General features: G+C 35.4%; 1 protein-coding gene across 3 annotated transcripts; it reads right to left on the bottom strand.

Moving 5' to 3' along the window:
- Window positions 1-249: 249 nt before the first annotated feature.
- On the bottom strand, window positions 250-12,217 carry LOC113690781 (RNA pseudouridine synthase 7). Of its 3 annotated transcripts, none has more exons than XM_027208846.2 (14): window positions 11,915-12,217; window positions 11,721-11,777; window positions 11,143-11,236; window positions 11,023-11,066; window positions 10,846-10,923; window positions 10,482-10,582; window positions 10,213-10,300; window positions 8,722-8,800; window positions 8,470-8,552; window positions 4,480-4,545; window positions 4,335-4,391; window positions 2,992-3,123; window positions 1,448-1,686; window positions 250-538 (listed from the first exon to the last, which is right to left on the bottom strand). In XM_027208846.2, exons 3-14 carry the CDS (start codon window positions 11,225-11,227, stop codon window positions 436-438), a joined length of 1,155 nt encoding a protein of 384 aa, XP_027064647.1. In that variant the 5' UTR covers window positions 11,228-11,236; window positions 11,721-11,777; window positions 11,915-12,217; the 3' UTR covers window positions 250-435. The 3 variants fall into 3 exon arrangements, with proteins under 3 accessions (XP_027064647.1, XP_027064645.1, XP_027064648.1); XM_027208844.2 differs by having other exon boundaries at window positions 11,910-12,216; XM_027208847.2 differs by lacking the exon at window positions 10,213-10,300 and having other exon boundaries at window positions 8,470-8,559; window positions 11,910-12,217.
- Between the last annotated feature and the right edge of the window lie 810 nt (window positions 12,218-13,027).

Here is a 13,027-nt window from a genome sequence, read left to right as displayed (position 1 = left end):
TTAATTGGTTTTGCTGGAATTTCTGCAGTTACAAGCAAATTTTATCTCGTGCGACCCATGGGTTTACCGCTAAGTGGCAACCAAACGCTAAAATAACCGCAAGAAAGTTATTCTCACTTGCAAACAAACGCTATCTTTGTAAATTTTCTAGTAAAAACACGTGATCAAGTAAGAGTAAACAGATGTTTTAGGTTCAAAAAGAAAAAAAATTGACATTTCACCAGCGTTGCTACTATGTATAGTAAGATCTGCAAACAACAAAATTGCTTCAACTTTGCATTACTCGCAAATGTATCTCCAACATGGTCAGGTTCGAACTCAATGAAAAGTTATTTATAATAGGTATAACAAGCAATATAGATCATCTGACAAAGAGCCTGCACTTTTCACTGGAGACGAGTTTTTGTTACGGCTGAGTGCAGAAAATGGAAGAGATTAGCTAAGAAATGCCCAGTCTGGATATGGACATTCATACACCCAGTCCGGACCAGTATACTTTACGCAATGTAGCCATAAACCCTCTTCGTGTCCATCATATCTGAATATAAGTGCAAAGCGAAGGTAAAGCAACTAAAAATCCAACAAGACTTTCAGGCAGTAATAATCTCTGAATTAACTACGGGAAAGATCTCTTCAACCTAGGGAACCCCAAAAAAAAAATTGCAACAAGGGATTCACCAAACTCAACCAAGTTAAGAATGATGTTAAACCATCTAATATGCATTGAATGATGAAACTGAATAAGGCTTGCCCTTGTACGTCCATACACTCTTAGCGCTAAATTAGATTCTTGGAAAGAAATTTATATTTCCCCAGATGGAATTCAGATACTTGTGACCCTACCTATATCGATATCGTGTAATGTATGTAACTCGGGGCTGTCACCATACATCAGTAAGCTAGTCTTCATCACATAACGCTGATTCACTAGAAGAGTCCACATCTCAGTGAATCTAGACTAAACACAAGTCCAGACTGTTAAAAGTCACATCCTATTAAACCTTACTCACTATTTCTGGAAAACACAGTTTTTCTTTCCAGTTAAGTACAAGACAAAGTTTTGTAATCTGAAATTACTCGTACCCAAAATTGGTGCATTGTTGAACAATGTGGCATCTTTGCAATGGTTTCCTGTTATTCTTCTTCTTGTCACGAATACATTCAGTATTTCTGTATTACCAGTATTGTCAGTTTGTGCTTCATTCTCTTTACTCTCTCACATTTTCCTTCGTTTTCTGTTTCTGTTTTGACCATGCTCAAAAGCTAAGTAACAAAAGGAAGCACTACAACTATTTGAATTATGATGCTTTCCTTTTGGGTTTAATTACGATGTTATCATTTTCAGAGTGAGTACTTAGAAAAACCTTCAATTGAAAGATGCAAGCAGATATGGATTCACCAATAATTCTTTCCCTAGAAGAACATGTCATCAAGCAATGTTTCTTACCCTTTTGGAGCTAAATTTGGACAATTAGTACACATGGGATCAATCCTGAAATCTTCCTCAGCAACATTATCTGCTTCATCTTTATGATTTTGATGAGAACTTTGATCTACTGAGAGGTTCGACTTAGCGGCAGCTCTATCTGCACCTAAGCCCTCAGATGAGCGCTTGGTGACTGATTTAGACAGGTAAAGCATGTCATTTGCTATAGGATGACCTGTGCATTGCAGATGGACCCGTATCTGTAACAGAAAATGGGAATATGTGAAATTCAATCAGATCTAGTTACAACATTGTCAAAAAATTACACCAATCGTCTCTCACATATTATTCATGTGAAATTTTAATCCCTCAGAATCAAAATGACCTATTTTAGTCCTTAACAAATATAAAACGCTCGCTTTTGGTCCCTGTTCAACTTTCTGGTTGAATTTTGGCCGGATTCTGTCGGATCCCATCACCTTCCCATTTGGTTTTGCAGATTTTCTGGTCTAACTCATCGAAAGCTATTTCAACAAATCTTAATACTGGATTTTGACATCCATCAAGTTCCCAAATCATTTCAAACATATCCTAAACTTCAAATCAAACAAAAATCATCAACATAAATCAAAGGATCAAGTGAGAAATCCAAAACTCCAAATTTCCTACTCTATTTTCTCCATAAGACTTGAACAAAGTTGTAATTAAATTACATCCAATCATTTCTAGGATCCTAAAGATCAAGACCCATGAGAAATTTGAACCTAATAATCCACAAACAAGGGACAAAAATTAGGCCAAAATTTCACCAGAAAGTTGACCAAGAACCAAAACTGAGCCTTTTTATTTGGTAGGGACCAAAGTCGCTTGTTTTGATTCTGAGGGACTAAAATTTTACATCAATAATATGTGAGAGACAATTGGTGCATTTTACCCAAATACATTTTCATTTTTATGCCCAAACAGAGTCCATCGGTATGATTAGAATCCCATGGCTACAATTTGAGAGTACTTCCAACCAATTTGCAAAGGAAAACATGTGATGCAGTAACCTAAGTCAATGTTGTACTATTCTTAAGGTATTCAGCTACGTCTTTGTTCCCTTAAAGTGTTAGCTTGTTCATGAGTATAGTTGCTTTTTTTCATCTGCAAGGATGTGGCTACTCTAGCCAAAGTAAATTGGGTATATACTGCTCAGCACACCCTCATATTATGCTATTCAACTACAATTCTTCAAATTTCTTGGAAAATAACACCCTAGAAGCCTTCTCCAATAACTTTTATGCAGCTTTATATTGCTATTTTTGCCTGTCTGTTTCTCGTGTCTGCAAATCTTCAACAAATTTTCCAACATCACCTTGTAAATAAAAAATTCGGAAAACAGTAAAGAAAATTCGCTTTTCATCAAGTTCAACTATTAACAAGAGGAATGAAGGCAATCCAAAGCAAGAAAGTGATTAACAAAAGATAAAGATGTCAAAATTAGACAACTTAAAGTGGCAACCAGTTGATTGAGCCAATCTAAACAAAAATCAAGAAGTCCTTGAAAACAGGAAGCAGTTTACCTGATGTGTTCTACCAGTGATAGGTTCACAAAGGACTATGCTATGACTCCCATTGGTATTGATCCGAGTAAATTTGGTGCAAGCAGACTTTCCCTTAGCTGAAGCATTGCCATTTATATAATCATCTCCTACCTGCATGACCAGGCTTTACCTGAGTATAGTACTTGATGTCAAAGTAAATCACATAGGTATACAAAGTACAAGTTGGCAAAAAATCAATCCCAAAAATGTAATACTTTATATTTTCAACAGTTTAATCAGGACTAATGGAAGATGCACTCAGCAGAAATGAGATTAAATTAGTGCATGCATTAATGTCCCTCTGGTTGTCTACAATAAAGGCAATCAAATGCACAGTAACTCTGGGACCTCACCATAAAAACTAAGAGTGGTCTTTAATGGTTTATCCCAAGTATTTTAATGGTATTCTTTAAAACACTTGCATACTGAAAACTGAGAGGAACTGCAAAACAACATTTTTCAGGTATAGGCGACAAAATGATGTCAAAATTCAATGCTTCAAACAACCAAGACGCTTTCAAGGCCATTGGGCAAGGCTATTGGAACACATCTGAAGCATTCTTAGACTAATATCAGGAGATAAAAGTCATATAAGCAATATTCTGTTTTCAAAAAGGACATCATGAAATCAAAGCTTCATATTCAAAATTACCTGAAAGAGCATCAAGTTCAAAACAAATCCATAATACAACTTTTTAAGTATAGATACTAACACAACAAAAAGATTTTTTTGAAAATCCTTTTAGTGGTACATCACCATTAAAACAAAACTAAAGCTCTGATGGGTTGATAATAAAAACACCTAATGTCCCAAATAAAGCCATAAGAAAATGAAAACACCCAATTTCTTCATGCTGAAGATCTAGCAGTAGCAGGTATTGTCTTTCTCTCTCTCTTACGCCCACCCGCATGCTTGCACTTCACTTCCCATGTTTCATGTCTTTTCTTGTGACTAAGGGGGATGAAATGCAGAGAGGATGAGAAAAGTAGAAAGCTAAACAGAAAAGGAAAATTTAACTAAGACATTTCAACAAATTTCTTGTACAAAAGAAAGGAGCTTTTCTACATCCTAGGACAGAAGTTCTTTCACCCCATGTGGTGGTGAAATAATCCAATTATTTTAAACAAAGCTCTTCCATTCTGTAGACAACAGAAGTTTTGCATGTAACTTGCTCAAAAGAACAAACAATATCTCAAGGTCCTTAAAGTCAGAAGAGAATAACAAACATGCCACATGATGCACAAGAATTTAGCTAGATCTAATTCAACTATGGATAGGTAAGACAGCTCCATAAAACTAATTACCTAACACATATACGTACCTCCACTGTGCTCATCCCTTCTCGAGCATTATAATTCACGTTAGCATCCACAACTTGCTGTTTAGAATGACATCATAGACACAAACAAGCACTTAGAACAAGAAAAACACCACCAAATTCTAATGTCAAAAAAAAAATAACGTACCTCATCCTCAGGAAACACTCCATCTACCCTAGCTATGTACTGTTTCTGCACCATGCCTGATTCAATCTACAAAACAGGCTCCATAATAAGTTGAAGAACATTAAGTACAGACCACCAAGAAGAAAATAGTCCAACTTATAAACAACAGTGAATCAGGTTTCTGCAATGCATGCCTAAGGTTTGACAATTCCACTGAGGCCATTAATTTATCAGTAAGAATGAAAATGAAATTAACACTTATTTGAATGAAGAAAAGTTTTAGAGAGAGAATAAAGAATATCTCTCATTTAGGAATATAAGTTGGATAGAAAATAAAGCAAAAAAAAAAATCAGAATCTGATATCATCCATCTCAGAAGCAAAACAAAGAATGAAGGCCTCATACGCCCAGGCTTAGGTCAATGATAAAAGGATTAATTACATTTACCTCCCCTGAGGTATAGCCATATTACCAAATAAACCTTGTGGTTTGACTAGATAACAGTCAACTCCTTTGATTGTTAAAAGGTTTATCAAATTTCCCCTGCTGTCTTGAGCGTTAAAGAGAACACTGATGTCAGCTGAAATAAATCTTGATAATCCCAAAATATCCTCCACAGAGTTCTCTTCTTTTCTATTCTTCATTTTTCCCTAATTCCCTAGTCCCCACATAGCATAGCGTCGTTCCTCCACAAATTCCAGCACCAAACTTCATCCTTGCCCACCCTCCACAAATTCCAGCACCAAACTTCATCCTTGCCCACCCTCCACAAACCCTGCCCAATCTCCTTAAGTCCATAGCTCCGTCCCTACCTTTAAGAACATCAACCAAAAATTAGCAAAGCAACTTCCTTCAAATTCTACCAAATAAAACTACCCTACAAAATCTCCTTACAAACCAAATCTATACAAATTATGATTTCCTCTTGATTCTACTGATGGCAGATCATATTCATACAAGAGAAGAGGACCAACTTTGTGGTATTTGTTGAAAATAAAATTTCGCGAGAGAGGGGGCATATTTTATGGGTTTTTTTTAACAAATTAATGGCTAACCAATTGGAGGCAAATTAAGGAGATTGATCTGATGGTATTACAGGTGGCTTTTGGGTGTAGATGAAGAGGTCCCAAACCATGTATGGTTCACCTGAAAATTTACAGATGCTTTTGCAGACTTTGGTTTCTGCACTATGAATTTTAACCATGATTGGAGCAAATCCAATTGGGTTATCTCTTGTGTTTTTCCTATTGTAACATATTTGTTGAGAAAGAATTGTTTACAATCTTTTTCATGGTGAGCAGGAGAGAAAGGAAAGCGGGTGTGATTATTGGGTAAAGCCATCACGGTGGGAGAGGAGTCTTTTAGCATTTTACAGATGTTTTGATAATTCCCAGTTCTAGGAAAAGCATTTTGGACTTTTAACCAGCTCCATTAGACCAAATTAACAGATGTTACTGTTAGGGGTTCTTTGTTATTTTGCCAAACTACAAGGTTTCTTTAGTAATATGTCCAAACCTCAAGGAAGGGAAATGTAATTAACCCATGATAAAATAAAGAAGCACTTTTTTAAGATAAAGAAGGCTTGGAAAATATTGAATTTTCTCCAATTCCAAACGGGCTAAATTTTTGTCCCTCATTTTCTTCCCAGTATCAGGAAGACAGGATAGGAATTTTGACTTAATTAAAAATTCTAAACAATGCCATTTTTGTCCATCAAACAAACATCAAGATAGTCACAGAGAAAGATAAACAAACAAAAAAAAACAAAAATTGTAAAACACACTTCTAGTCCTTTATCCTCATTTTTCTCTTCAAACTCCAAAACCAAACAAAACAAAACAAAAAAAAGAGTTCTTTTCTCTTTCCTACGCAAACTATGCTCACAAGTAACACCATAACTTTATGTGCTTCCAAGTGAAGATAAATAGACTCATGGCAAGAGCCCTAATTGAAATTTCTCACATGCATTTAAGCCTTTCCAATAAGATTACTAATACAACAAGAAAATGAGACTTTCCACAAAGAATTAAAGAGGAAGAAAGTCTTTTACTAGTGATTTATTGATATGTATCCTGTGCCAACATACAATAAATAATCATACTCCCAGAAGAAGGTTGAATTATATAATGTCTAAAGCCATAATTAACAAGCTCAAACAAAACATATTTCAAACCAATGAACACCCAAAGTGAGTACAAGACTGGAAATTTACAAAAGACATCTATGATGCGGAAGCAAACTCCAATAGAGAAGCACCTCAGAGCTCTCCAAAGTGATCTTCAACACCTTTCAATGTACTCTAGCATTATTTTCAACCAAAACATTATTACAACCAGTAAATTCAAGAAAAATGTATATCTTTCCATATTTTAATTAGGGCAAATTCCACTTTACCCCCCTGTGGTTTAGCGTTTTTCCACATAACCCCCCTATTGTTTCAAAAGCTATACATAACCCCCTTATGGTTTGGATTAAAGTGTCAAAGTAACGGAAGTAGTCACTCGTAACGGCGTCACCTAAAATGTCAAAAATACCCTTATGTAAGGTTGAAATTTATGTATTAACCAAGGGGGGTTATGTGTATATTTTGAAAATCATAAGGGGGTTATATGGTAAAGTATTAAACCATAAGGGGGTTATATGGTAAAATATAAAAATCATAGGGGGTTAATGTGTCATATATTTATAAGGGTAATTTCGACATTTTTAGAAGTTCCGTTACGAGTGACTATTTCCGTTAATTTGACACTTTAATCCAAACCATGAGGGGGTTATGTATAGCTTTTGAAACCATAGTGGGGTTATGTAAAAAAAGGGTAAACCACAGGGGGGTAAAATGTAATTTACCCTTTTAATTATGTAGACACAGTGATTAACTTATAAGCCACTTTGACTAGAAAAATATGAGTCCTGATTTGATAACATTGTGGAAATGCAATTAATGCAAAAACCAATTTACAGGAAATTTTGAAAACCGTACAGAAAAAAATTAATCATTCAAGATTGATTTGTGGTTTCTCAAAACAGAATCAAGAGTACCACCAAAATTAATGCAACCTTCTATAACCAGTGTAAAGGAAAGTTATGGCACATGAAGCAAGAACATCTCTCAAGAAGTTGGCAGCAGCAGTGCTATATAGAATAATAAAAAAAATACAAGAGATAATCATAAGGAAGAATCAACATGTTGCAAAGCTTATTTGGATATGGGAGGTCATGCTGTCGTAATAGATTCTATATGCAATTTTCTGCTATTACAAATTTCCCTCTCTCCTTATATCTGTTCATGCTTTTAGTACTCAAAGAAGACCATAAACCCTTACAATGAAAATGATAAACTCAACAAGCAAAATCATGATTTTTTTTTCCATAGAATTTAAATCATCACAGAAAAAGCATTTCATTTTTTTGATAGCAGTTGGCAATGGAAAGCCATGAAATGAACTACCAAGCATAAGGCTGCACGCAAGATCCATGGTTGTAGTTCGTCACCAAAAGGGTAAGCTGAATTGGTTGATCAAGATATTTTTTGTGCTCAGATTTTGAATGTAGACTTGTAGCAGCAATGTTGACCATAGCCATATCAAACATGCTTTAACATAAATTGTCTTGTTTTAGACAGGCAGGTAGATCCATCCAAGAGTAGTGAAGCAATAAAAAATCTATACATAAACATTTATGGACAGTGCAACTATAAGAGACAACTCCTACTAAACAATTGCATGAAAAGTACAGATTTGGATGGAAAATTATAACACAACTAATAACTAATAGGAATTTTCTGCAAAACCAAAAGGGGCCTACCCTACCTTGGTTATCCACTTTCATGCTACCATTGAGTGGAAGTACAACAACAAAGCAAATTATGAGTGCACCACTTACAGGCAAAACAGAGATGTTCAAATAATACATATTACGCACTGATTTTATACTTAACCGTAGCCTTACACTAAAAGGAAAAGTTTTCATATCACTAGAAAGTGAATCAAACAATTAAACACTTCAACCCACCTGTTGCCTGAAAAGGTCAGCCCTAGAAGCACTTCTTGCCAAAATAAGGAGTCCGGAGACCAGGCGATCAAGACGATGAATTGCTGATATCTAAAGTTAAAGAAACACCGTGCAAACAAATCAGTGCCCTGCAAAGCTGCACCGGGATGCAAGGGACATGTTACTTATCACTCAGTTCATAATTGCTTAACCAAGAAAGCTTTGGAGAATCAGCAGCGGGTTCATAAAGCTCCCAAAGAAGAAGTTGGATACGAAATAATGGCGCCAAGCCATGCTCTGCCTGAAGGATTCCAACAACTGTGTTTTTACGATATTGCCCACATGGATGCACCTACATAATTATAGGTAACTTAAAGGTTAGGTCTAGGCATCTAATGATGCTTCATTGCGCATGCACTTAGATAATACCACTGAATATCCATACAGCAGGTCTTCATGGGATTAATATTCTTCCAAATTCAAGAAATGTTTCCTTTCTCCCTTTTTTTTTCCGAATAATGCCGGATATCCTCCTTTAAGTCATTAAATTATAATTTTAAGAGAAAGCAAAGCCCATATATACCAAATCACGGTATATATAGCAAATAGGCTGACAATCAAATGTATATGGGCTGACTTTTCCACATATATTAGCCACTGTAAGATATTTTCCTGCATTTATTGCCATGATCTCCCATTAAATGCTTAGGATGTATGTGCTTCCAAACAGCAAAAAGCAGATATCTTCCAGGTGATACTGGACAAACTTTAAACAAAAACAGGTGGCCACCATACTGTTAACTGTACTCATATGTGACCGGATCTTCTTTTGATAAGGGAAAACCAAATAAAGTAAATGCAGTTTGCATGACTTATGCAGCAGAGACCAGAATATAGAAACAAAGAGAAAGGAAACACACAGGTTTAGTGCAACTATTAAAAACCAACATCAGGTATGAACTCATCCTGGTGGGTGAACTTACAAAGTGAGAACCAGCGCCAAGAAACAAACTAGATATAGTGCCAAAAGTTATAGTTTACCATCTGCAGCATTTATGTGGAAAAAGGTGTGGCACAACATACAGAGAATTGGACAAGGATATCAACAGACTTGTCTGCTAAGATAAAGAATCTTTAAAGCAGAAGCACACTTAAGCTCAGAGACAATCGAAGGATGTGGTTCAAAAAATTCATTTAATGACCAATTCACATCAAACTAATTGAGGACTGAACCGAGATAAACCATTAAGCATGCCACAGGTTGTTAAATGAGCATGTCACACGAATAGAAGATAAGGATACATCTAAGGTTGCAAACGAGTCAAGCCGCTCGCAAGTGCTCGTGAGCCGGCTCAGTCAAAGCTCGACTCGAGCTCGAGCTCAAGCACAGAAAACTTAGCTCGTTAGCTCACGAGCCACTCGATTATATAAATATATTTTTTATTTTATTTTAATAGTGAAATTACATATACATATCCCTAATATTTTATTATTTGTTAAAAAAAAGTTTCTATTTTATTTATTGTTTAAAAATAAAATAATCATTTTTTATCTTTTTAAGCTTAAGTAGGCTCGAGCTTGGTAAAATTGAGTCAAGACTCGACTCGACTCGATTAGGCCAAAACTCAACTCATTTGCAGCCCTAGTTCATACATCAAACTCTCACTCTCCCAACAAAGAAGGTGTGTGAGTGAATAGGTTCATAAAACAAGGGGACTAAATCAGTAGCAGAGAACCAACACATTCGACTCTTAAGTAACTTACAGGAACAGATGCAGGCTTAGAAACAGTTAAAACTTCTGCTTCCCTATGTAGAATCTCTATATCCCACGCCATCACAGGTGGTTCATGCCTACATCCTCCGTAACATCAATTGGTTAAGTTCCAAGAAAAAATTCAATATGCACAACCTCTTATAAACAACAAAAGAATATTTATTTATAATAAGCAAAAAGCCAAACCTTTTTAAAAGCATGACAGAACAGGCAGAAAATTAACCAACAAGCAAGGTGGCAAAGCTAGGCAAAACTTACCTGTGCACGAAATGGCTTATTTTCTGCGATGGTTGAACCACATAAGAAATAGGCACTATCCGTCCATCAACTTGAATTCGCCCAGCTTTAACAGCAGATACCTATGTTTTTATCAGCCAAAAATCCAAAAAGAAAAAAAAAGGCTGAATAACAATATGTTTGTAACAAGCACACCATTGTGTACAAAATTGACCATGTCTAGCCTACACTATCAATTCCATGCATTAATACATAAATTACTATGCACCATGTAAAAAACCATCATTCATGGAAATTAGAAACGAAATACTGATGGATACAAACTACATAGACTTGCAAAAGATGATAGTTGGACAAAAAATAAAAGGACAAAAGGCAATCCTACATAGTAATCACGAGGTCGTCCTTTAAATTCTTCTGTGAACAGATCAACAATGGTCTTGTTTGCCCATCTATTTTTTACCTGCAAACCACACGAATGTTCTCTATAAGACAAAGTTTGTTTGAGGTAAAAAAAGGGGAGATTCTTTTGATATACAAGGTAGAAAGATATAACACTCACATGCGAGATGAACTCAAAATAGTAGGGTCTAACATATCGCATGCCTGCAGAGAAAAAAATTGAAGCCGCTGAACTTGGGAGACAAGTTGCTGAATTTGAATGTCAAATAGAAGCAATTACCATCACGAAGGATGTAGTCATGGCGGTCTGGCGGGTTTGCTGGAGTTTGCCACACAATCTCCATGTCATCCCTCGTCCTTTTCATGCTCTATTTCTAGAATCCATAGTATGTGAAACATTAGCAAAAGTGTTCTTCAGAATGCATAATTATAGGATAACATGTATCAGATACTGTGTTCATATTTAAACAAGATTTAGTATCTACCAGTAGACTTAAACAATTGCTTAGCTATAAAATTTTCTTGCAGAACCAATCAGTTTTCAAAACCTCTCAGAATATAGTAGTTCCATAAAGAAAAATGCAAATGGAGCTAAAGCACAGAATAGTATGTTATTATCCTTTCGAATAATAAAGCTTTTATCCATCAAAGGAAAATTGTTAAATTCTAGGAAAATCTTTTAGGGGACTAGTCAGCACCAAGAACTCGTGCAGCATTTTGGGTTACATCAAGAGCTCATAAACAGTTCACAAATGAATTTGGCAGCAAATGACAAAACTTGACCACAGAAACTAAACAGCGAGGGGTAGCAAAAAGAAGAACCCTATGTCGACACGCGTACGGGTACGGAATCCATACCTGATATGGTGAACAATTTTTGGATACGTTGACTGTTGTGGGAAAGATGTGCAAGATCTGATGTTGATGGCAGAGGAGGAGAGATGGAGAAGAAGTCCCATGAGATGTGAAGAGACTGGAAGAGAAAGAAAGAAAGAAAGAAAGAAAGAAGAAGAAGGCTGCTAGAGAATTGAAAAGAAAATTACTCACCATACCTGCTGCATCTTCGCTTAATAAGTGCGGGCTGGCGGTTGATTCTCTTTCAATGGCAGAGGCACAGGAGATTTTGTAACGATGGCATCTAAGGGGAGCAGGAAGAGTGGCTTTTTTGTTAATAGGAGAAGAGGTGCTCTGTTTCGATTCTGTAAATGGGGTGGGCCGCAACTAATTTTGTTCGATGCCATAGATTTTATTCTACACCTTTGTTATACTTTTACTCTATATTAGAGAGATTTAGAGAGGTTACGGAGAATTGATTAGCCATCACCATCAATTCAAGTGGCAAAATTTCCAAGAAAAGTTGGATATTCAAATACAAGTTAAGAGATTTGATTACGTGACAAGGGATATAGGATTTGACAATATGATATTTATTTTGCAATTAAATTCTGGTATTTTGACTTTATTATGTTTTTCAACAAATAACTTAATATCTTTACAATTTTGCACTTTTTTAATATAATTTCAACCCCTCGTACTTAAAAAATTTACCTTTCTAACCCAGCCTATGGTTCTTTTCAACCTAATTGCACATTTGATTCAATTTTTTATTAAAAATAAATACACTTTATATCTATGTTACATGAACTCTCGTCATCTATTCCCAACGCAAATAACAAGGGAGGATACAAAATTTTTGTAAAGTTACGTGTTGGTGACCCTTTGGAGGTTACTAGAATATTCATTAGATAAAAAATATGGCTTTTTCTTTTTTTGTTTTAATACATATTGTAAGGTTACCAGAAGCCAATCACTTACAGGTGACTATAACACTTCACCGTATTCTCTCCCACTTATATAATAAATTACGCCTTCTAACTAATTCCAATTTCCAGGACCAACCATTACTTTAATTGTGCTTAAACATAATACCAGTTTCCAAGATGCACAATTAATTCAGTCTTAACAAGGCTTTGACTGTGCTCAGCCATGAAATAATATGATAATTAATATGTGCTTTTATTTTATTATTCGTTTGATATATTAAATCCAACAATTAGATTTTAACAAGATTTGAAAATATTTTTATATAAAAAATGTCTTTATTTAATGAAAACCAACCACATTACCATGTATTTTCTCTTTGATCTCACTAACACTGTGAGGAT

The sequence above is a fragment of the Coffea arabica genome, chromosome 5c (genome assembly GCF_036785885.1).
Source record: "Coffea arabica cultivar ET-39 chromosome 5c, Coffea Arabica ET-39 HiFi, whole genome shotgun sequence".
NCBI lineage: Eukaryota > Viridiplantae > Streptophyta > Magnoliopsida > Gentianales > Rubiaceae > Coffea > Coffea arabica.
Note: the sequence above shows the minus strand (reverse complement) of the source record. Positions and strands in the feature narration are given on the sequence as shown.